At 37.2% G+C, this 26,941-nt stretch overlaps 1 protein-coding gene across 1 annotated transcript in view; it reads left to right on the forward strand.

The window, feature by feature from the left end:
• The first annotated feature begins 741 nt into the window (after window positions 1-741).
• LOC145594135 (uncharacterized) overlaps window positions 742-26,941 on the forward strand; it is a 42,062-nt gene continuing 15,862 nt past the window's right edge. Inside the window, exon 1 of the mRNA XM_081650470.1 lies at window positions 742-1,470. Coding sequence (XP_081506596.1) covers window positions 742-1,470 — 729 coding nt within the window. The remainder of the gene's footprint in view (window positions 1,471-26,941) is intronic.

The following is a 26,941-nucleotide window of genomic DNA, read 5'->3' on the forward strand; positions in this document are numbered from 1 at the left end:
CTTGGAGGTTGTGAACTATGGTGAAGCAGAAGCAAGGTTGAGTGCTCTTTCACTTGGGAGTTCATTGTTGGATGAAATTAAAGAGAGTCAGAAAGGTGATGAAGGAATCCAATTGATTAAGGAGAAAATGAGCCAAGGAAAGAATGTAGATTTCAAGATCCATGATGATGAAAGTTTGAGTTACAAAATAAGATGATGTATACCAGAAAAGGGTGAGGATTTAAAGAGAAAAATCATGGAAGAAAGCCAAAATACTCCATATTCTGTGCACCCAGGAGGGGATAAGTTGTACAAGGACTTGAAAATGTTATATTGGTGGCCAAACATGAAGAGAGAAGTAGCTGAGTTTGTGAGTAAATGCTTGACTTGTCAAAAGGTCAAGATTGATCACAAGAGACCTATGGGAAAGGTTCAACCTCTAGAGATTCCTTGTATTTTGTCACAGGATTGCCTAGAACCAAAAGTGGCAATGACACTATTTGGGTGATTGTAGATCGACTTACAAAGTCTGCGATATTTATTCCAATAAAAGAAACTTGGAAGAAGAAACAATTGCCAAAGGTTTATGTGAAGAATGTAGTTCGACTACACGGAGTGCCTAAGGACATTATATCCGACTGAGATTCAAGGTTCTTGTCTAAATTTTGGCAAAAGGTTCAAACAAACTTGGGAACAACACTGAAAATGAGTACTGCGTTCCACCCAGCAACGGATGGATAGACTGAAAGGACCAATCAAACCATGGAGGATATGTTAAGGGCGTGTGCCTTGGATTTTCAAGGTACTTGGGAAGATCATTTGGATTTGATTGAGTTTTCTTACAACAATAGCTACCATGCTAGCATTGGCATGGCACCTTTCGAAGCATTATATGGTCGAAAGTGTAGAAGTCCTGTATGTTGGAATGACTACAGTGAGAACCTTTTTCTAGGTACAAAGTATATTGAAGAAATGGTGAATAAGGTGAAGTTGATTCGTTCAAGAATCCAGGCTGCACAAGATAGACAGAAAAGTTATGCCGATTTGAAAAGGCGAGATGATGAGTTCAATGTGGGTGATAAAGTCTTTCTGAAGGTCTCACCTACAAAAGGAGTGATGAGATTTGGAAAGAAGGGCAAATTGAGTGCCAAGTATGTAGGTCCTTATGAAATTTTGGAACGTGTAGGCAAGGTTGCTTACAAATTGGCATTACCCATGGAATTTGAGAAAATGCATGATGTGTTTCATATCTCTCAATTGAAAAAGTATGTTCCTGATTCTAAGCATGTGTTACAACCTGAATCGATTCAATTGGATGAGACTTTAACCTATGAGGAAAAGCCTGTGAAAATTTTGGATCATAAGGTGCGTAGTACACGCAATAAGGATGTGAAAATTGTGAAAGTTCTTTGGTCAAACCAAGAGTATGAGGAGGCTACTTGGGAGGCCGAGGATGATATGAGGAAGAAATACCCTGAGTTATTTAATGAGGTGAGTTACGAGGGCGTAACTCTTGTTCTTTAAGGGGGGTAGAATGCGTATAATTTCGCGCTTTTTGCCCTATTTCATGCTATTTTGTGGTGTTTTATGATTTTCATAGCTATTTTGTTGTTTACATATCTAGTGAAGTGCGTAAATTGGGATGGTGATAAGGTATTAGTGTCGATATTATGACACAATTGGAATTCCAGCAACATAAATTTTGAAATTTTTGAAATGGCTTTATGCAAAAGTTTTGCAATTTAAGGGATTTTGTGCCAAGTTTCGGGACGAAACTTCTTTTAAGAGGGGTAGATTGTAATCCCCCGTATTTTTAAATATATTATAAATGAAATTATATTTTATTTATAATAATTATTTTTATTTTTGCGGGATTTAATTTCAAAAGTTTCAAATTATTTTGGGATGATAAACGATTTTATTACAAAGAACTTTTTATGAACCTTAATTCTATAATTCATGCCCAAATAAATAAAGCTTAGCCCACTTTACTTACTTGGCCCATTATTTTTTTTTATGAGGCCCAATACTCCTACTTACCTTAGAGTTCTCTTTCCTATAAATACCCCATACATCCCCAAAATTTTCCCCACACAAAAGGTTAGTCTTACTTTCTCTCCTCTTTATTTTATTTCTTTATTTTTTTCCTTTTTCTTTCTTTTCTTTTTCTTTTTTCCTCCTTGTGGCTGCCGCCCCTAGCTGCTGCCGCCCCTAGCTGCCGCCTCACCACCGCCGGCCACCTGACGCCGGCGACCACCAGCCAGCCGTGGCCCTGCCGTAGCTGCCCCCCTTTCCTCCTCCTTTGTCTTCACTACTAGAAAACAGGCAAATAACGACAAACTGGTTCCGACGGACACAAAATTCCGTCGCAAATGTCTAAATTTCCGACGGATTTTTATTCCGTCGGATATTTCCGACGAATTAAACTATTCCGTCGGAAATCCGTCGGAAATTTCCGACGGAATAAAAATCCGTAGGTAAATATGTACTTTCCGACGGATTTTTCCGTCGGAAAATACCTTTACCGACGGATAAAATTCCGTCGGAAATTTCCGACGGATTTTACGACGGAATATAATTTAAAAATAAAAACCTTTTATTGAAAACCCTAAGTCCCTAACGCCGCTTCTTTTCCCCCCTTCTCACTTTCTCTTTCTTTCCTATTCTCTCTTCTCTGTCCTCTCCTTCTCTCTCCTCTTCATTCTCCTTCCTCTCCATTCTCTCGATCTTCTCTGTCCTCTCCTTCCTCTCTTCTCTTTCTCTCTCCTCTCCTTCTTCCCTCTGAATCTCTGATCCGCCTCTTCTCCTTCCTTCTCCTTCTTTCCTCTTCTCTTTTCTTCTCCTTTTTTCCTCTTCTCTGTTCGCCCTCTTCTTTCCCCTTCTATGTCCGCCTGTTTCTTCTCTCCTAACACCACCGCCATTACCAACTACCAACAACAATCGACACCTAACAACCGTGCAACAACAACGGCGAGTCGACGACCACAATAACACCGGCAACGCGCAACAACACCAACTGCACAACCACCGTCGCGAGAATCGTCAACCGCTCAAGTATTATAGATCTTGTTTTACGTTAGTTTAGATTGTAGATCTAGTTGTATTTTTTAATAAATTTCTGATTATGGTTAACTTTTCAAGTAATTGTAATATTAGTTTATAAATTTTTGAGGATAATTGTATATTTATTTGATTCCTTTTAATTTTTGTGGTTAATTTTATTTTTCTTTTTACTGAAATTCGATATGTTCGATCTACTTGTTTCGACTTTGTTTTGGTTGTTAACTTTAGATCTATATGTTGTGGTGGTTAATTTTCTTTTTTTGGTTAATTTTATTTGCGATTTCTGTTTTTGTGGTGAACGGTGGTAGTGGTGTCGGGTTTGGGCTGGTGGAGAGGTGCGGACTGGTGGACATTAAGGGGGAGGTGAGGCCGTGAGGTGGTGGTGGGGTAGGTGGTGGTTGTGGGGAATATTTGAGGAGTATTTTATAGTTTTATTTGTTGCGGTGGAGGTCGTGGTGTTACGGTGGTGGTATGGGGTGGTGCAGCTTTTTTTTTATTTTTTTTTATAGGATTTTCCGACGGAATTTCCGGCGATAATTTGTGACGGAATTGCAATTCCGTCGGAAATTTCCGACGGATTTTTCTGGGCCTGGAAAACCTCCAACGACGGAAATTTCCGTCGCAATTTCCGTCGGAACAGCGTTTCCGACGGAATTTCCGTTGGAAAAGGTCGAATTTCCTACCAACCCTTTTACGACGCCACTTTCCGACGGAATTCCGTCGGAAACGCTATTACCGACGGAAATCAGGGTGTTTTCGAGGGATTTTTTCCGTCGGAAACAACCTTAATTCTAGTAGTGCTTCTTTGTATTTTTGCTTAAAATTAATAAATTGTTTTGGGTTTGATTTTATTGTTTGAAATTAGTTTATTTAGTATCAAAATCATGTTTTTGATGTTTTAAATTAACAATTTCAGATTATAATTATGATATAAATTTTCAGATTTAATAATTTTAAAACCTAGGGTTTCAATTTATTGAAATTGGGATTTTAGGGTTCTTTTGATCAATTAAATTGGGGCTTTTGTTCCTATTGGATTTCTAATGATTAATTAAGCATAAAAACATGTTTTAAAGGAAGTTTTAAGGAGTTTTTAATCTAATTATATTGCTGGAAATTTGGTTAAGTATTAATTTATTGTTGTTGGTTGTTTTCTAGGAAGTGATTATTCCCTAGGAGACTTTTAATTGATTAAAAGTGGCACAAAGGATTGTTTACACGAGGTACGTACATGTCTACTTCGTTGTAAGTAGTGTCATGTTTAGGTACCAAAGGAAAAGAACTTAGTTTCATGTTTAGATAACACTTGGATGGAAATTGTTTGGTTATATATTTAATTAATTCATGTGCTTATGTTTATGAGACATGTTTTAGTGAATTAATTATGTTCGTATGGAATTATGGATGCAAGCATGTTAAATTATATTGGATTAATTGTTTGTATGGAATGTTTATACAAGCATATTTTTATTGGTTTGGTTTGATAACCACATTTGGATTATTGAAGGATTGGAATTGAATGGTTTAAGTGGAATGAATTTATTAATTATTCCACAAGGTTATTATTATTTTATTATTACTCAAGCATGACTTGTTAGTATGTTGAGTAAAAGTGGATTAAGCCGTAATGGCTAGGTGGGTTGACTATGTTCAACAATTTTCGATAATTTGGAATTTAAAGGAATTAAAGGTCAATTTGTGATGTGATCGCCATTGTCCTAAATAATATTAAAAGTGAATTGATGTATGATTGTTATGTATGGTCTACTTGATTGAGTCGACTATTAATTAAATTTGTAATCACGTAAAGTGAAACATGGATGAGCAATAAAACTCTAGAAAGTGTGCACTTCTAGAGTATTGACAATTATGGGTTTGGGTACACGGTGGTAGCCTGTGGCTTTCCGAGGCTTGTTTGATCAACATGTCCTCTTCTCTTTTGGTATTTACATTTTTATTCTATAATGAAAGTTAGATGGGATCCTAGACTAACTTTGTGAGAATGGAGTCGCGCCCATTCTTGCATCGCGCTAAACTTTTATTTTAAATGGTCATTTGGGACCAAAATGATTTGGTGGGTTGGACAACCTCGTCTATTGCTTACTCCAAATTAAATTAATTAAATTAAATATAAAGAGTCAAGTATTTGGAATTTGTTAGTAAGTATGTTGAGTCAACTGAATTATCTAAGTGTGGAGTCTTGATCAATGAATTCGTGTTGTATGTTTATTTATTTTAATTAGTTGAGCATGCTAGGTTTTGTGTGTTGTAGCTTGTATGTACTCAGCTTTGCTGATTGCGTGCTTTTGTGTGTGTTTCTTTTGGTCATGGCCTTCGCCTTTCAATGACCCTGTGATGATCCAATTATTACACTTGTATTATTGGGGAGCAGTATTGCACAGGTTAGATTGATGATGTGAAGTTCGGGATTTGACATACGCATTGTCAAGGGATTGGTGTGATTGAGAGTATTCGTTCTTTGTTGAACTTATTTATGTTTTACTATTTCAGTTATGTTTTGGATTTTGATTATTGGTTTGGTTTTAAATAAGGGCCTTTATGGTTCCAGTTTGTAAGCTTTGACTTATTTGTTTTCTGAACTATGTTATTTTAAAGACTTAAGTTTGATTTTCCGCTGCGATACTTTGATATAGCCTTAACGTTTTAACACGTGGCGGTAACATGTCAATGGTTCTCCACTATTTTATTTAAATTAAGTGGTTTGGAAAAGGGAGAATTATTGGGGTGTTACAACGGTAGGTACCATCTCGTACTTCTTCTTTAATTCGGTAAGGCACTTCCTAGTTTGGGGTAATTAACTTTCCATCTTCATTGGCGCCAGCTTATCGCTTCCATTTTTCTCAGTACCAAGTCTCCTAACTTCACTGGCCGCTTAGACACTTTGCGGTTATATGTCCTTTTCATCCTTAGACGATAGATTTCGTGTCTAAGCGCTACATTGTCCCTAGCTTCCGGAGGAAGTCTAGGGCGGCCTTCATGGCCTCCCAATTGTCCAATTCATCATATGGCATCACTCGGAGAGTGGGTTTGTATATCTCTATTGGGAGCACGGCCTCAGCACCATAAACCAGAAATAATAAAGTTTCCCTTGTTGAACTTTTTGCTGTAGTACGAATAGACCATAACACAATGGCCAACTCATTTGTCCATAGGCCGCCTGTTCTTTCAAGCTTACGCTTGATACCATTGGAGTTCAACTTGTTGTATGCTTCAACTTAGCCATTAGCCTTTGGACGTCCGACCGAGGCAAAACAGTGTGTTATGCCTTGGTCACTCAGCCAAATTTTTGAGTTGGCGGGTTTAAAATTGCGATCCATTATCAAACACCAATGATTGCGGCACACCGAAATGAATGATATATACACGTCTGTCCATCAGATTCCTCAGACGGCCTCAGTTTCAACACACTTTGTGAAGTAGTCTACAACTACTAACACATAACGCCTCTATCCGGATGCAGGAGTATACAACCCCAAGATGCCCATGCCCCATTTTGCAAAAGGAAGTGGACTACTTATGGCCGACAAGTTGTTTTCCAAGTGATGATTGAGGGTTGCAAATCTCTGGCACTTGTCACATTTATTCATCATTTACATGGCGTCTGTTGTCATGCTCGGCCACTAACACCCCAAGTGTGTAGCTTTCTCAGCTAAGGCTCATCCGCCTATGTGCGATCCGCACTGCCCTTGATGAAGGTCGTCCAGCACATCATGCCCCCTCTCTGGCGTAATGCGCTTCAAGTATGGTTTCACAAAGGATTCTTTGAACAACTCCCCTTCTTTCATTTCAAACCAGGCCGCCCTTCTCTTCATAAGCCAACTCTCTTTTGGGTCGTCCGGAAGAATTCCATCTTTAAGATAGGATATAGTTCCGTCCATCCATGTAGAAGTCATGTCAATGATTTGCACTGGCTCGGCATCAATACTCCTCTTTTCTTTGACTTACCAATTCAAAATACAGATCTTGGAGTATCACATGATGCCGAGGAGGCTAGCTTGAAGAGGGTGTCCGCTTCATAATTCTCGGACCGGGGGACTTGTTGTAACGTGAAGTGTTCTAGGCTCTCGGCCTCATCCTTCACCACATGAAGGCACTTCATCATAGCCGACTCCCTAGCCTCATAGTCACCATTCACTTGGCTAACTATCAGCTAGGAGTACGAACTAGCATCAATCCTTGTTGCCCCGGCCGTGCTACACATTCTAAGGCCGGCTAAGAGGGCTTCATACTCGGCCTCATTGTTAGAGGCTTGAAACTTAAATCTCAATGCATATTCAAACTTGTCTCCCTCTAGAGATTGAAAAATAATACCAGCGCCACATCCGATCGTTGTTGCACTTACATTCACAAAAAAGTTTCCAAATCTAATCCCGTACCGGTTGTAAGTCAGGTCATGTCATTTCAGCCAAGAAATCTGTGAAGGCTTGACCCTTCATTGTTTTTCTGGGTTCGAATATGATATCAAAACATGTCAACTTTAAGGCCCATTTAAGCATTTGGCCACTGGCCTCTAATGTTGTGAACAACCTCTTCAACTGTTGGTCCTTGTAGACCATAATTGAGTGAGCAAGAAAGTATGGCCTTAGCTTCTTTAATGACATGAACAATGCCAAGCCTAACTTTTCAATGGGTGGATACCTAATATCGACATTGTGCAAGACATGGCTTATGAAATACATAGGAATCTGCTGGTCGTCCCTTTCAACAAGTAGGACGACACTTAAGGAATTATCAGAAATTGCAAGATACATGTTCAGCTTCTCATATTTGAGGGGACTGACAAGCCGAGAAAGGGTATGCAAATTATTTTTCAACTGTACGAATGCCTCCTCAACCTTTTATGTCCACTCGAACATAGCTTTCTTTTATAGTTTGGAAAAAATAATGGCATTTATCCCCTGATCTAGAAAGAAATTGTCCGAGTGCGGCTAAACAATCGATTAGCCTTTGAACTTCTTTTATGGTTCTGGGAAATTTCATGTCTAAGACCACCTGGATCTTCTCAGGGTTAGCCTTAATGACGCGCTAATCAATTAAAAATCCGAGAAACTTGCCGGACTCAACACCAAACACACCCTTCTTTAGATTTAACATCATCTTATGCCGCCTGAGTTCGACAAATGTTTCACGGAGGTCCTTCAGGTGGTCGGCCAATTGCTTTGGCTTAACAATCATATCATCAATAAAAGCTTCCATGCTCCAGCTGATAAGATCTCTGAAGACCGTATACACCAATCGCTGAAATGTAACAGGGGTATTCTTTAGGCCGAATGGCATACCTTTGTAGCAATATAGCCCTTATTTGGTCACAAACACTGTTTCTCTTGATTTTTTCCCATAGAGGGATCTAGAGGAATCCGAAGTAGGCGTCCATCAAACTCATCTAGGCATGCATGCCCGACCGTTGAATTAACCAGTCGGTCGATTTTATGCAAGGGAAAGCTTTCCTTAGGACATTACTTTTTGAGGTCAGTATAATCCACACACATTTTTTCAAGTTCCATTCGGCTTCTTCACAAGGACAACGTTAGCTACCCAATTAGGGTAGTAACATTGCTGAATGAAACCGGCGTCCAGCAACTTTTTGACTTCAGTTGCAGTCACCTGATTCCTTTCTTCTCCATGATTTCTCTATTTCTGTCGAACAGGTTTCATAGTTGGATTCACATCCAGCTTATGAACGGCCATGTCTGGATTAATGCCCGACATCTTATGAACTCCAAAGCAAACACAACTCTGAATTCTTTCAACAAGTTTATTAAGTCATCCACAATCAAGCCTATGGCCATAGTGCCCACTTTGACCATCCGTTCAAGTTGGTCAGGGTCAAGCACTATTTCTGTCTGATCGCCGGCCGGTTGTGGCCTCAATTCTTCTGGCCGGCTGACGATCAATAGGTTATATGCTTGCTCTTTTTAAAATGCACTTCTGGCCGACCTAGTATGTTTGGAGTGACCCTTCTTTGGACTTTTTCTAGAAAAACTTTCCCTGTTCGCGTGGAATTAGTTTCACGACCAATTGATTACATTCCTTAGCCATTTTTTGGTTTCCTTGAATAGAGACTATCTTCCTGTCCGACCGCTCAAATATCAGCATCAACTGAGGGACTACGGCCTTTGATGTAAGACTTGGACGGCTGATGATAACATTGTAGCCCGTAAGCTCTTTATCTACTAGGAAGCAAACGATCATGTCCCTTTTCTTTCCTCTCTGCCTAAATCGGACGAGCAAATCAATCCGTTCAACCGGGTGAATGATATCCCTCCAAACCCAACCAACGGGTGGGAGATATCCTTAAGGGCATCCTCTGGAAAATTAAAATTTTTTTAGGCAACCCAAACTAATGATGTCGGATGAGTTGTCCGTGTCTATCATTACACGGTTGCCTTCAAGTTGGCGACTTTCAAAATGAACACCATGTGATCATTGTGAGGGGCTTTGATCTCGCCTCAGTTTGCTTCACAAACCATCACTTTTGGAAAGAGCTCGACTTTCACCCCTTTAGTGTGCCTCACATTCTCAAACTTCCAAGCATATTTCTTGATTCCTTTCATGGTTGGGCCGCCAGCAGCAAAGCCTCTTGATAAAACGACCACGAACCCTGAATTAGTATTGTTTCCATCATCATCTTTTTCTTTGCTTTTCTTCTTCTCGAATTTGTTGTCTGTCCGAGAGTATGTGTATTTGAACTTCAAAACAAACGATTTAAGAATACCCATCCCAACCAGCTTATCAAGCAACCTCTTTAGATTGTTGCAGTCGTTCGTGTCATGCCCCACATCCTTGTGGTACAATACTTGTTCTTGTTTCTACACTAGGCCGACCCTCTCAAGGGCTGAGGCTTCTCAAACTTATCTTTGTTTTCCATCAAAATTGAATAAAAATCTTTGTTGTACTCATATTGAGGCTCGTACGTCTTCGCTATCTTTGATTTTGTTTGCTGGGAGTCGGCCAACTGATAGGGTATAGTCGTATCACCCAATCAAAAGTAATTCCTAAATCCTCTAACTAATGCAGATAGGGAAGTAGGGTCGAATCCACAGGGAAACAAGTCTTTCAATTCCTAATTAATTAAAGCAATCTAAATTATTAAGTAACAAATTATTATTATTAAAAGGAAACTAAACTACGGAGGTTAAGGGTAAAGAGAAAGAAATCAATGAATAAAAGACCTAGGGCATAGGTTCACCAATTAATAATATTTCAGGGTAAAACATAATAATCAATCATCAATGTATCAATTAACCAGATCATAAAGGGCTTCGCTACGTATTACAATCACAAAGTTAATCTACCGGTATTAAATCTCATCTCTCGAATCTCGACTTAACCATTTATAAATTAGTCTGCCTATTGAAACTAAGCCTAAACATCAATTCTCATCTCTCGAATCTAGAATCAATATTGCTAAACTCATACATAAAAGACCTGCGCAAATCTAGTTGCATAGCATTAAATCAATCAATAGGAAATTAACCAAGCATTGACAATTAACAAGTATAAATTACCCCTTCATATTATTTATGGAACTACTCACGCATAATTAAATCTAAATTAAACAAAGCAATTAAACAAGTCATGATAGAATAAAGAAATTAAATTGCTAAAAAGAATAGAGAAGAAATTGTTACCAAAGTTAAGGGAGAATAATGGATTGAATTAAGAACAAGTGTAAAGTTGTAGAGAGAAATTAAGAGAGAGAAAATAAACTAAGTAGAGAGAGAAAGTCTAAGAGAAGAAGTGCTAAAAACAATTAACAAAGACATATTTATATTAAACTCGAAAAATCTTAAACTTAGACGAACTAAATCGAGCTTAATTATCTTCCAAAAACACGCGCCCGGCCGGGCGCCACACCGCTCGGCCGGGCGCGCCTTTTCTTCATTAAATCTTCTCTCGCGCCCGGTTGGGCGCGAGATCGGGCGACTCATATTCTTCCGCCCCGCCCGGCCGGGCGCGCCTTCCGAGACCATCTTGGCCGGGCGAGGCCATCTTAGGCACTCTAGGCCACTTTGGGCAAGCTTTGGACTTTGATTGGGCCCCGATCATTCGGCCCAATCCGGATTTCCTCTTTGGAGCTTGGCTACTCAGTCCAAATGCCTTGGTATATCGGTCGTGCTTCTCCAATGCTTGTAGTTGCTTTATATAATCCCGGGAAAATGCTCCAAACGTGCAATTCCCTACAAAACTCAACCAAAACTACAAAAACACTAGAAAACAACAATTAGTAATAAAAGTGGCTCTAAAGAGCCAAAAACACTACCAATAATGACCAAGGGACGGGGGCAAAACACTATATAAAATAGACATATCAAACTCCCCCAAGCCAAACCTTTGCTTGTCCCTAAGCAAAGAGCTCATCAATGAATACATAAAACATGCCTCACCCCAATAAGTCAAAATCAAGAACAACCAATTCAAGGCAAATCTAACAAACATGTTTCAACATCAACCCATCTCGTCCATCCAATCACTCATCCTCCCTAACAATTGTCAAGTAGAGCAAACCACAAGAGCATATAAAATTCAAGACTAGTGCTCACACACTCAACTCTCATTTATGTGGCTAGTAAAAGATGTACTCAATCGCTCTCCATCCCAACCCCTTTATATGTGAACAATGCCCTCCCAACTCACACTCTCGTATGTTTAAGAAAACATGCACTCAACCTAAATAGTCAACTCGGAATATGTTAAATCATTCTTTGCATTGATAAACAACTAATTTCACATTCACACAACTCTATGCACAAAGGTCGGAAGGTCTTTAAAGCTTGTAATGTAAGGCTAGGGTAAAGGGTAAGAAATATTTGGGAAAATGTGAGAGTAAAGCCATTGCTTAAGGGAGCCAAATCCTAAAAATAAAACCAAAGTCAAAAATAAATAATGACCATATCATCTCCAACATAACTCGACTCCACCAAAAATTCACCAAATATAACTCCAAACATATCAAATAATCCAACACTTACAATTTCACTCACAAAAATATAATATTATAGAACATGAGTGAACAAACAAACCTTAAACAATTTTTTTCAAACTTGAACTTGAATTTTTTTTCCTTGAGCAACCTTTAATTAGAACACTTGAACATTGAAACAATTTTTTTTCTTTTACTTTTCTATTCTTTTTTATCTCACATTGGAATTTTTCAACTTTGAATATCTTTTCTTTTTTTTTCCAATTCACAAAATCAAAGAACAAATTACTCTCCTTATATTCCCATTGTGCAAATAATGTGCACACTACAACTCCCTCACCTCACTAACTAAAAGCTCCCCAAAGACAAGCTTAGGACTAGCTACCAATGGGGCTAAATAGGCTTGTAATGTGGTTAAATAAACAATAAAAGGGCACAAGCAACAACATGGGTAGCAAGAAGGGAACAAATGTAACTAATATCGTCTAAAGGCCACCTAAAAGAATGAACGCCTTCGTCCTCCACAAAGTGCATATTATTGAGTCATACAAACATTACTCAAAGTTAAAAACCAATACTCAACTTCATTGACATACCAGGAACTAACACACAATTCCTTACCAAATCAACTAGTGAAGCACTATATTCACAAGTAGTTGGACAAAATTGACGCATGTTAAGGCATCTAAGCAATCAAATATCAAATCATGGCTAACCTATCCACGGTGCTCATCATCATATACCAAGAATCAAAACAATTTTAAAGTATAGGGCACAGGGAAGCATGATTTACAATTCATTGAAACGTATTTTTGTATTTTTTTCTATTTTATTGAAAGCAATAAAACTACACTAGAAAGCAGAAAATCTATACTAAAACACACCAAAAATAAGAGAAAAAGATACCAAAATCCAAAAATCTCCCCCAAGCCAAGATCAGACAATGTCCTCATTGGCTCGGAAACTAGCCCAGTACGGCTAATCCTCATCATCCTCATCCATGGAGCCAAAACCTCCACCGCTACAACCTGCACTACCTCACACTCATAGAGCTTTTCGAGCCGTTCCTTTTGCTCAAGGGTAGCAATTCGAATGGTTGGCCACTCCAGAAGTTGCAACTCCGGATCATATTGTTGGCTCGAACTAGAACTCCTCCCAAGTAGTGATCTTGCCCTCTTTGATGCCATTAGCAAATATGGGTTTGGGAAAAACTTGTTTGGAATTGAAAATTTTTGGTATAGAAATGTAGAGGATGAAGAGAGGAGTAGGGTTATGTAAAAATTTTTGAATATGGGTAAGAAATGGAGGAGAGATCTTAGAGAAAAGTGAGTTTTTAGAGAGAGAATCAATGGAGGAAAGAAATGAGAAAAGAAAAAAGGGGGCGGCCGAGCTCGCGCCCGTTCGGGCGATGCATTCTCTTAAAATTTCTTCACTCTCGCGCCCAGTCGGGCGATAAAAATCATTGTATACGTCAATTCTCGCGCCCGGTCGAGCGCCACTCCGCCTGGTCGGGCGATAAAAATCACCGTATACGTCAATTCTCGCGCCCGGTCAGGCGGAAGATCGCCCGATCGGACGAAAATTAGGGATTTTTCAACTCAGCTCTCCCGCCCGGTCAGGCGGAACTTCACCCTGTCGGGCGCGCTACAGCATTCGGAGTATGAGTATTTCCTTCTCTTTTCTTCAAAATTGATCAACTCTTTTCCTTCGAACCTGTACAAAAACTCATAAAACTCATTAAATTCTCTCCTCTCACAAGATATAACAAAGAAAGAAGACTAAACTTTAAGAAAAACAAGAAAATATGGGTTGCCTCCCGCAAAGCCCTGGTTTATCTAGGTCCCGCACGACCATATTCCTTTTCTCAATCGGAAGAATTCAATGCCTTGAGTAATTTATCAAACGCTCCTACAAACATTTCATTAAGCACTAGATAGGGCTTAAAAATAAGCACATTAATCCCTACAAAGAAAACGTTAGGAGCACATAAAGAGAACTCAAGGTAAAAGGAAAAATCAAAAGAGAGAGATTAAAATACACCACAACCTTCTACTTCTTCCGCTAAAAATTTAGAATTAATAGAACGAACATGGAGGTAGTCATTGTCTTTATCATCTAATAATGACTTGGAAATTTTACCCTCACAAATAACCTCATCATCAACAAAGGAATTTTCAACCACCGTCTCTACAACTAATGATTTTTCAATCACTGATTCGTCAACCAATGATTTTTCAACCACAAATTCTATAACCGATGGTTCTTCATCCTCAATAATATTCGTATTATTATAGTGTCCATAGACTTTTTCATCAAGAGCCTTCCAATAACTTTCATTAGCAACTTATCGTTTCCGAATGTGATCATATGTATATGGAAAGAATCTAAAATCATCAGGAGCACGTACGAAAAACTCACTGTAAGGGCATTCAGGATTTTCATGACAAAGACGTCAAGAACAGTAGTTAGGTGCCGCATAAAGATTATATAATTCTTGTAGTGGCATGGATATTTTCAACTCATAAAAAAAATAGAAAATAAAAAAAATAATCTAGACTTTAATAACAACTAGAAATAAAAATAAAATCGTTTCCCCGGCAACGGCGCCAAATTTTGACAGGGTTAGTCGTATCACCCAATCAAAAGTAATTCCTAAATCCTCTAATTAATGCAGATAGGGAAGTAGGGTCGAATCCACAAGGAAACAAGTCTTTCCATTCCTAATTAATTAAAGCAATCTAAATTATTAAGTAACAAATTATTATTATTAAAAGGAAACTAAACTACGGAGGTTAAGGGTAAAGAGAAAGAAATCAATAAATAAAAGACCTAGGGCATAGGTTCACCAATAAATAATATTTCAGGGTAAAACATAATAATCAATCATCAATGCATCAATTAACAAGATCATAAAGGGCTTTCGCTACGTATTACAATCACAGAGTTAATCTACCGGTATTAAATCTCATCTCCCGAATCTCGACTTAACCATTTATAAATTAGTCTGCCTATTGAAACTAAGCCTAAACATCAATTCTCATCTCTCGAATCTCGAATCAATAGTGCTAAACTCATACATAAAAGACCTGCGAAAATCTAGTTGCATAGCATTAAATCAACCAATAGGAAATTAACCAAGCATTGACAATTAACAAGTATAAAATACCCCTTCATATTATTTATGGAACTACTCACGGATAATTAAATCTAAACTAAACAAAGCAATTAAACAAGTCATGATATAATAAAGAAATTAAGTTGCTAAAAAGAATAGAGAAGAAATTGTTACCAAAGTTAAGGGAGAATAATGGATTGAATTAAGAATAAGTGTACAGTTGTAGAGAGAAATTAAGAGAGAGAAAATAAACTAAGTAGAGAGAGAAAGTCTAAGATAAGAAGTGCTAAAAACAATTAACAGAGACATATTTATATTAAACTCGAAAAATCCTAAACTTAGACGAACTAAATCGAGCTTAATTATCTTCCAAAACACGCGCCCGGCCGGGCGCCACACCGCCTGATCGGGCGCGCCTTTTCTTCATTAAATCTTCTCTCGCGCCCGGTCGGGCGCGAGATCGGACGACTCATATTCTTCCGCCCCGCCCGGCCGGGCGCGCCTTCGGGCAAGACCATCTTGGCCAGGCGAGGCCATCTTTGGGCACTCTAGGCCACTTTGGGCAAGCTTTGGACTTCGATTGGGCCCCGATCATTCGGCCCAATCCGAATTTCCTCTTTGGGGATTGGCTACTCGGTCCAAATGCCTTGGTATATCGGTCGTGCTTCTCCAATGCTTGTAGTTGCTTATATAATCCCAGGAAAATGCTCCAAACGTGCAATTCCTTGCAAAACTCAACCAGAACTACAAAAATACTAGAAAACAACAATTAGTAATAAAAGTGGCTCTAAAGAGCCAAAAATACTACCAATAACGACCAAGGGACGGGGGCAAAACACTATATAAAATAGACATATCACCAACCAACCTCTTTTCTCTTGTTGCTTCCTTCCGTCTTTTTTTTGGCCGAGTCTTGCTGAGTAGATTGCGTCTTCTCAGCCCCCTTGGTCGGCTCTTCTTACTTGTTTAGCGAACAGAAATCTGCTGCCTCAATATATGATTAAGCCTCCCGCTGAACACTTACGTATGTCCAAATCTTTTTCCTTACCAAGTCGAACATGAAACCTGTAATACCCGAATAATTTTTTGATTTTATATAATATATTTTATGAAAAGTACTTTTTTTTTTATTAATTAACTTTCCTAATCTTATATATTTTTATTTTAGAGTTCGGAAAGTTTAAAACCCTATTTTTGCGTACATTAACTATGTTAAACCCTAATATTCTCTTTAGTTATTCTAATATTATTATTATTTAAAAAAAGTAAAGTAGCCGAAGCCGGCGTTTTCTTGTTCTTGTGTGCGTGGGATTCATCAACCAAACCCAAAATTGTTTCCTGAGTTTTGTTTCATTCACCAATCTCCATTAGCTTATTTATTGAATTGTAAAGAAAGCCCACGATATGTTTGTATAATGAAGGCGAGGAATTGCGACGTCAGTAAATCTATTTCTTGCTTTGGATATAGTAGTTTGATAGTATTTCGTCGAAAGGTAATCACACTATCGATCTTTTGAAGTTGCTTGATTATAATGTGATTGTATTAAATTATTAGAATTGTTTGGTTACAATTTGTTTATTGATTGTACTTTGTATTATTATGCGTAAATTTTATAATTGTAATTCGTGTGATCAAGTTTGTATATGTATATGATTGATTATTGGTATTATATGATTAGATTGGATATGAGTATCGTATTACTTTTATTGTTTATGATTGATTATTTCTAGGGTTTTAATGTTGTTGCTATAGGGAGTATTGTTTTATCGAGGTTTTGGGTTATTAACGCAGAGTATTATTTTGGGTTGAGAATTAATTAATTTTGGGTGCTAGTATTATTACCCTAAGAGTTGAGATATTTATGAATCGAATTGTTATGTTATTTGGGAATTTGTGCCATTATTAAGATATTATCTATTAGTTTGTTAATGATTATTTGATCGATGTATGAGATCAAAAGGTTGAGAATTATTATTTTGTTCTTGGTTTGAGGCTCGGCGTTATATACCTCAATCCTAGGCATGTTGGTAAGAGGATGATAATCATGAGTTTAGAATGAGGTACAATCTTTATTATTTATTTTTCTATGGTCCCCTACAGTGGGAATTGGCCCGTATGTGGTCTGGTTCAAGGTGTTTTCTGGTTATTGAGAGTATTCAACATTGTATACTTATTGGTTTGTTATTCGAATTACTTTTGTCCAAGGTTAGGTATAGAACAAAGAGCATGGCACACTTATGGGATAGAGATTTGAGTAAAGAATTGTATTTTTATTCGAGGTTGGGTTTGACAATGGTTACTTTTCAGAGTACAAAGTTATCTTACCCTTAAGGTATCAATGTGTAATGTAATTTTGAACTACATTATATTAATTGTTAAATTGAGCTAGTATTGTCAATCTGTTATACTCTGATATGTGGTGATTACTCAGCTTTTTGTTAACGTGTGTGTTATTTTGTTGTGCTATTTGTGTTTGCGACCATGTCTTTTTCTTATGGTGGCCCTGCGACGATCTATTTTGGAATTTATCCTTAATGGCGAGCAGTCAAGTTTATCTAAACAGGTTGATCAAGTGATCGTAGCTAAAGGAGCTCAAGTGTTTCGATTAGTCATTTATAACAAGTTGTAAAGGTGTATAACTCACCTAGATTTATTGGGTTGTATTGTTGGGATATTGTAAGCCTTAGCACATGACAGGCTGTCAAGTGTGGCAGTAATACCTCCGATTTAAGTGTATGCTTCCGCAATTTTATTCAAAGGTCGTTCATTATTTCTCCTATAATTCTTGTTTATTTTTAGCTAGTAAATCGGGGGTGTTACAAAACCATCATGCCTTAAACCTCGAAGGAACTCCGGGTAGGCCATTTCATCTAGCAGATTCTGGATTTGAGCTTTTTCTTGGTTGAACCACCGGGAAGCATTTGCACCAGGTGGCATCATCCACACTTTTCAAGTACATTAGGTTTCTGTACGAGGTGACGTGCTCTTCTGGGTTGCCCGTACAATCGTACACAACCACGAGTACACTCTTCACCTTTGCTAGTTGAAAAGAATTAAGAATTTCTTCAGAAAACGGAGGCGGCTTGTCACCAAGATTCAACAAGCACATTTTCCAATCAATAGGCTGAGGTTGTGTGGTCTGTCCCGCCAGGTATGCTGCCTGGTCGTACGGTTGGCCTTATGCCAATATTGCCCGTACTATCCATAGATAGGGGGAGTAGGCGGTAAAATTGCATTATAATGCTGGGGTATCTGATACTAAAGCGACTGAACTATTGGAATTAGAGTTGGAGTACGATGAGCTTGACTCTTGCTGGTCCTGACTGAGCTGGTATGCTTGGAAAGGCTATGGTTGGAGAAATCATCCGGCATGGTGGGAGTGGAGGCGGTGTCCGAGTAGGCTGCCTGCTCCCGCTGCTTGTGCCGGAGATAGTCTCTCGCATCTTTCCAACGCCAAGAGGGCTCGTTTGCCTCTCACCGAGGCTGCTTAGTCTGCCCCCCACCACCTGTGTTTTCTCAAGGAGCTTGGACCAATTCGTCCATGACACCCTTGGCGACCTTCCAAGTCGTCGGAATGTAGAATTCCTAACGTCTTCAGCATTGGCCGCCTTGCTTTGAGTTTTCTTTTGAGCGCCTTCTCCTTCTCTCCTGAATTGATGTCTAGAAGAAGAAGGCATCTTACTTTCAAGTTCCTTTCGGAGCTTGCTCAAAGCGGCCTGCAAGGAACCAATAGTCACCGGAGGATCCTCGGCCCCATGGAATGAAGCGGTCAGAACTGGTGTTGATTGTAGCAAAAGATTCTCTACGTGTCCGTCTTGACTAGGATCAGGACCAGTATTGGGTGTCTGACCATCTTTAGCCATTACAGACGAGTATCCCCATAAACAGCGCCAAATGTTTCGGGGTATTTTGTGATTCCTTCGGAATGCTGGTCACGCACTCGGCCGGATGGACGCGGACACCTGCAACTAGGGGTGTTAACAAGCCGAGCCGAGACCGAGCCTCTCTAGGCTAAGCTCGAGCTCGACTTCGGTGATCTTAGGCTCGGCTCGAGCTCAAAGCTCGTCGATCCTAAGAAATAAAGCTCGGCTCGAGGCTCATTCTTTAGATATTGAGTCAAGTACCAAACTTGCTCATTTTCATTAAGTCTTCCCTTTTTTCTGCTTGCGTACACCCAAAAATTATCAAACTTTGCATGTTACAGGTTGTAGATTTATCAATTATATCAATTCTTTATCTTTTGCAACAAAAAAAAAGAAAAAAGAATTACAGGTAATTAAAATTGAACACTTGTAATTTCCTAGAATTCATGTGGTGATTGGTTCTAGTACAGGATTCAAAGTGGTACAAGTCGGTAAACCGCCGCCTCCGATCGATGTCTTTTTCATAGTGGAGACTGGAGAGTAAAGGCGATTGAGAAGGGATACGAAAGAGGAAAGGAGTTAGGGTTTTGGAGTTTTGTGTTTTGTGTTTTGTTCTAAACATGTGATGTTACAAGTATTATAAGGCCCTATACAGAAAATGTCCAATAAGACAATAACCCCCCAAAGCTTAATTTTTTTTATTAATAATTTATTTTAGGTATTAATTAGCTTAGAATAAAATATTAATATATATAAAACAAATTCGATCTTGTTCACGAGCTTTCGAGCCGAGCCAAGGAAAGCTTGGGCTTGGCTTGTTAAGATCTCGAGCCGAACTCGAACTCGAGTCGAGCCAACTCGAGCCGAGCTTTGACCGAGCCGAGCACTGAATAGTTCACGAGCAGGCTCGGCTCATTAACACCCCTACCTGCAACACAACGAATATTTTGGTTGATGGAATATTCGCCTTCGACGATCAAGTTAGTGATCGGAAAACGAAATAATATTGAGTGAGAAAGTAAAGAGAAGTTGGAGTTATTCAATGCTCTTAGAATCAATAACTATATACTAAAAGACACACCAGCAATGACACATGTCATTTCCTGGTGTATTTTTAGTTTGTTTTTAAAAAAAAATTGGAGAAACAAATACTTCTATAGAATTTGATACATCTTTCACAATATTTTTTGTCAAGTTTTCTAAGAAAATATTTAGCTTCCTGCATACAATACTATATTACTTTTTTTTGGCAAACATATACGAAGTATATATATATTTCATCCATATATTTTCAACTAAATCTTTTATAAGTAGTATGATATATATATTTGCAGATAAAATAAAGTAAAAATTATGAATTATGACATATATTTTACAATTTTTTGTCAAGACTTCTTAGAAACACTTCGTATGTAATAAGTTGCGCTACTTCACTTTGCAATCATATTTCTTCCATACAAATCCAACTACTACCTCCGTTAACTATTATTTGCAACATATATAAAAATGGGTGTTAAGTATTATTTGCAATATTTCCAAATCTTTCCATTTTTAGGAACTTTTTTAATGAAATTACAAAAACACCCTTACTTAAAACTATATAACATCATTTACATACTTAAAACATAATTGATTAAAAACTAGGAAAATTTGTAATTATTAATCCTAACTTTCACCCATTTACTTTCATTAATCCCAACTTTCCATTATTATTGAATAATCCCAACTTTGGGGGGCATTTACTTCTATCGGGTCATGACCGGTCAATAAAAGTCAATGACTTGTTGTTAGAGGTAACTTGACACGTGTCAAGCCCTGAATGGTCCAAAAAAATTTAAAAAAAATAAAAAATTACAAACATTGAAAAAATTGAAAAAATTAAAAAAAAACAAAAAAAAAAACTCCATCCTCTCCTCTCCGTTCACTAGGCCACCCTAACCCACCACCCTCACCGCCCAGTCTCTCCCTCGTTGGCCCAACGTCCCACCCCCACCTCTAGCGTCGCCCCTCCACCTAGCCCTAGTAGCCAACCCTTGCGTCGCAAAAAACCACCCCGACTCCCTCCCCCACTCACGAAAACCACCCAACGCCCCTTCCCCACCATGTTGTTAGGGTTTTCGTGAGTGGGGGAGGGAGATTGGTGGTTTTCGTGAGTGGGGGAGGGAGATCAGCGGTTTTTGTGAGTGAGGGAGGGAAATCAGTGATTTTGTGAGTGGATGAGGGAGATCGGGGTGAAGGGTGGAGATGCGTCTGGGAGGAGTTGCGGTGCTTGGGGGTTGTTTTCGGCGACGAGGGAAGAAAATGGTGGCTTGGGGGTTGATGGCAACGGGGGGTGAAGCTGCTAGTGGTTTTGGGGGGAAGGGAGTGAGGTTGCGGTGGTTTTCAGTGGGGTTGGGGAAGGAGATGGTGGTTTCCGATGGTGTTAGGGAAGGAGGTGTGTGGGATGAAAGTGGGTGGGTTTGGTTTTTTAATTTTTTTTGGTTTTTGTTTTTAAAAAAAAATTTAACTAATGAAATTTGCGACATGTGGCATGTAAGAAAAAAAATAAAAAAGTTACCTTTTAAACAAGTCACCGGTCATTTGACTTGATAAAAGAAAATACACCCCCCCCCCATAGTTGGGATTATTAAAAAATAATTTATAGTTGGGATTAATGAAAGTAAATGGGTGAAAGTTGGGATTAATAATTACAAATTTTCCTAGAAACTAATCTAATCTAATTTAATTTATTTTATCTTTCAATAATCATCATTCCAATGATCCATATTCATCTTCCCCTCCATCATCTTCTTCCTCTTCTCCATTATCTTTCTCTCTCCTCCATAATCTAATATCTCCATCTTTATCCTCTTCAACATTAACTTTCTCTCTCCTCCTTCAACCACTTTTCATGAATTGAAGAAGAAAGACACTTAATTTCAGATCTGGAAAAATGGTCTCGGTTTCGTGGGTTTGGGATCTGGGTTTATGGGTGGTGGGTTAGTGCATCTGGATGGGTCTTGGTGCGAGGGTCTCGATCTCTTGGGTCTTTGGTGGTTCGTGGTTGAATTTGGTGGTTCGTGGGGGTGATTTTGGTGGTTCGTGGTTGGATTTGGTGGTTAGTGGGGGTGATTTTGGTGGTTTGTGGTTGGATCTGGTGGATCGTGGGGGTGAATCTGGTGGTAGTCGAAGGGATTCAGTGGGTCGTTGGTGATTTTGGTCGTTCGTGGGGGTGGTTTTGGTGGTTCGTCGAAGGGTTTCAGTGGTTTTGGTGGTGGTTTTTTGTTCTGGGTTTCGGTGGGTTTGGTGGTTTCTGTGGTTGTCGGTGGTTTAGTATTCTAGGTTTCGGTGGGTTGGTGGTTCTGGTGGTTGTCGGTGGTTTTGGTGGTGGTTTAAGGTTTAGTGGTTCTAAATTTCTGTGGTTATGGGGTTTTTGTTTAATTGGTTTTTTTTAGGATTAATACTTAATCACATGCCCTTACTTTTCAATAATCATGCTTAAAAACTTTTGCCTAGGAGTCCGCGCAGACCCCCTTTGTTGCAAATAATAGTTAACGAAGGTTGTATAAAATTCCCTTCGTATTACTTGGTTATTGTAGCAATGCTTAGTTTTTGAATGAAATTTATAGATATTTCTCATTTTATGTATTTGATTTGGTGGCTTTGGTAAAATTCTTTGTTACTAAAGCTTCGGTCACTTTTTTTAAGAAGAAAGTTTTATTTCCCTAAATAATTTATGATAAGAATTTCAATACTCTATAAGATTTGCCAAGAACAACACATGTTGATTATTCTTAGTAGGATTTTTTTCCTGTCATTTTTGTTGTTCTTTAGCATTCAATATAATTGATATGAATATAATATACAAAAGTTAAAAATTTAATAGTGTTGATTTTAAAAACAGTTATTAAAAATTACTCCCATTATAAATGATTGGGGTATTTATAGGGGTGGGAAATTGTACCTCTTTAGGGTTAATGCCCTAAAATTTCGTGCTCTGATTGGCGGCGCAATCAGGTGCTAGCACGTGTTCTAATGGGGGCGTTTTCTCGAGATTTGGGCCTCTTGAGGTGAAGAGGCCTTTTTACTCTCTTTTCAGGTGCTCTTTAGGGTTTTACACGTGTCATCTTTCTATAGAGACACGTGTTGCCCTTTGATTGAGCCACGTGTCACTGTTGGATTTGTCCACGTGTTGGGGTCTTTTTTACCCTAAACACCTTTGAACCTGCAGAAAAGGTGTGATCAAGCAATAACAATAAATCAAGCAACATATAATTAATTGACACAACAATCATCATCATAATATAATTAGCAAGATCCTAGGCATGATATTAAACGGATTAATAACAAATAATCCTAGCATGTCACTAATAATAAAGATCAAAGTTTTAGACTAAACATGATACTAGAAAGCATGAAGACATCCTAGACATGATACTAGAAATCATAAAAACATCCTAACATGATACTAGGAGTTAAGATAATATTCTAAACATGAAATCTAAAGAAATAGAGTAATTAAATTACTCATTTTATTGCCTCGTACCTCTTTTTATCAAAATAATACACACTTTAGTAAACTTTAAGAAATATTAAATCAAATAAATAAATAAAATAAGAATTGAAATATGGATTTGGGACTAGACCCTCAAAACTATCAACCTTTCACGTCAAGGTCGAAGACAACTTCAAGAAGAGCTTGAAGTATTCAAGTCTCGTAAAGGAAGTATGGTGTTTGTTTGGAAAAGTATCAAAGGATAGATGATGATTAGATGATGATTGTTGGTGATGATTTTAGAAATCAAGAAGAGAGAGAGAGAGAGAGAGAGAGAGAGAGAGAGAGAGAGAGAGAGAGAGTAAGATTTAGCTTAGAGGGAGGATTAGATGATGATTGTTGGTGATTAAGCTTGTTGATGATTGGAAACAGGGTTATTTGACCTCTATTTGTAGGACGAGGGAAAAGATAAAAAAAAAAAAAAAGAGTCATAATCCGACTCGGAGTAAAACTGCTTTCATAGCTGCGCTCTATCGCAGTGCAATATATCCATTGCCCAGTGTTTCCGTACGTATTCTAATTTTATCAGAATTAAATCCATTTAAAAAATAAGTATTTTATCCGATATAAAATTCTAAGTCTATCTTTTTAAAAACATGATAAATTAGAACCTTTAAAAGATTCTAAAAGCCAATAATAAATCCTAATAGAATTAAGAATTAAAACAATCTTCTAGAGAATTCTAGAAACTTGCGATATATACTAATGGATTTAGGAATGAGGTTAAGGTTAATGGGCCCTCCTCATGATCATTGGATCGCAAGGTATGACTCGGTTTGGGCCCACTTTAGTATTTTAGCTATAATTTCTTCGTTATAACTCGGATTTAGACTTATAATATAATCGTTGGAAAGCTTTTTTCAAACCCCATCTAACTACACAATCATTGGACCTAGATTATGGACCAAAATAAACTGATTTGGACGTTTGTATAAAGAGGACACGAAATGAATGATTTTAACTAAGGACACAAAATGAATTATTTTGGGCTAAAAGGCACGAAATGAATAATTTTAGATTAAAACATTTTAGGAAAGGTTACGGCTAGAGGGAAATTCACGAGAATCTTCAACTCTTCACCTAACTCGTTAATTAAAGACGTGAAAGGTACTCATCACTGGGTTTTGGTTTTGGAGAGACACAATTAGGTGTCTACAGATATGTAAAAAATAAATATTAACTTTCAAATTTTTCAATAAATATCTTATGAGTCTGTTATGGAGTATTTTTATAAGATGAAATTTGTTTTAAAAGGTAATTTAAAATGAGTTCCATTTAAGATTATATAAATCAACTAATAGTATAAAGTTCACAACCGATTGTTATATTGTACTTCATAATTTTTTTAAAGACGTTGGAGATATTATTAAATTAAATCAAGATCCAGCTAAGTTTGAAATTTTTTGAGGTTATTAGTCGTACATAAGTATTCCCAATTCATATCAACCTCCCACTTAGCTATTATTTAGGCAGTCATACTACCTGCCTGTTAAACACGAGTAGAATTAAAAACATTAAACACAACTTATCGTGAATATATCATCCAATAACATGAAAATAGGTGCAACTCTAAACTGATTTCTTTTAATGACTCTTACCACCGGTCAAACATGAGTACAATTAAAAGATATTAAAATCACAACTTATCCTAAACATATCATCTAAGAGCAAATCCAATGGTTGTAGCTAGGGACTTGCTTGAAATATTAAATAATCCATATCTACTAGTTTGACCTTAGAGCTACAAATTGCAATTAGGTTGGTCAAGCAAATTAGCTTTGGAAAAAACTTGCTAAAATAAAACATTAGAATAAATAAAATGAAATTAAAAAACGTAAATTAAGGAGGTGTGATTAATTTAAAGAGCAAGCTAATAGCTAGCCATTGGAGCTCAAATTAGCTAAAATATAATTAGCTTAAAAGCTTATGTGGCATGGACAATTAGCTTGCCATTAACATGAAAATATAAGCTGCTCCAAACCGATTTCTTCTAATCGCTCTCACTATGCTACTTCTATTGAATCAATAATATGTTTTAAAATTTGACATATAGATAATTAAAATTTATCTTAAAATTTAATAAACAGCTTGAGCATAGCCGGGGTACAAAACTAGTTAGCTATGTAAAGCTAACTAGGTGTGAAGCCCGTGCGTTGCACGACTTTATTTTTAATATTATTTAAGATTTGTGTCTTATTATAATAATAATAATAATAATAATAATAATAATAATAATGATGATGATGATAAATTCATAAACTAAAAGACACTTATTATTATTATTATTATTATGATATTAACAAAAATAAAAACAAAAATAAAAACAAAAATAAAAACAAAAATAAAAAAATTTGTTCTACACCTCTATGCAGAGTACTCTATTTTTTTTGTAGTCATGGTTTATGTATCTTGGGTCACCTGTGAATGACACTGACAGGATTATCCTATTCCCTTTTTCAGCCCTAAATATGTAGTGTGTAGAGTATATCGTTTTTTTGTAATTCTGGTACATATTTCTTGTGCCTCCGATCAATGGCTGCAATAACACTAGGGCCCACCCCAAGCTTGTTGAGGGTGACAAGATTAATTTTTTTCCACCCCCAATCTCAGTTGTATCTTTGTTTACAATTGCATCCTCGAAGGTATTGTAAATTTCACTTTATGTAGCCATGAATGTTGGGATCTCCGACTATGAAAAGAAACAATTAATATTTTTTTTATGTACTGTGATTAAATTAAGGCCTCTTTATACGGAAATACAATACATCATATCTTCTCTATATAAATTTTATCATTCTTTGTAATCTAATCCTTTTTAATTGTTATCCATATCATTTTTTTAGTTTCGTTTTTTTATACCATAATACGTTTTAGAATTTTAGATTTTAATAATATTAATTATCATAAATGATTTTTATATACAGATATGTTTTTACGACTACATTAACTATATTATTAAGAACACTATTTGGAAAAGGTGAACCCCATTATATTGTAACAACTACCCAATTAAGTTGAGAAGTTGATATGGAACAATTATGCTGACTATATTACTACTTCATACGAAGTATTAACTAAAAGCAAGTCAAAGTCATTTTACATTGACTATTTTATTAACGACACTAATCACATGAATGTGCTATGGTAATTTATCTCTTGTTCATATAAAATTTTATCATTTTTTAGTTGTTATCTATATGAATAATTTTTTGATTTTGTTTTTTTTTATATATTCATACTATATTTACATGATTGTGAAAATCAGGGATAACAATAATCATATTATGATTTTTTGTAATTTATATTTCTTTTAATATCATATTTTTAAGCCCATGAAACTTGTTAATGGTTTATTTTATTTTTTTTGAAATAAACTTGTTGATAACTTGTATTTTGGTATGGTTTTAGGGTGTCTTTGAACCTTGTTTACTTGATAAAATCG

The sequence above is a fragment of the Chenopodium album genome, chromosome 19 (genome assembly GCF_948465745.1).
Source record: "Chenopodium album chromosome 19, dcCheAlbu1.1, whole genome shotgun sequence".
Classification (NCBI taxonomy): domain Eukaryota; kingdom Viridiplantae; phylum Streptophyta; class Magnoliopsida; order Caryophyllales; family Amaranthaceae; genus Chenopodium; species Chenopodium album.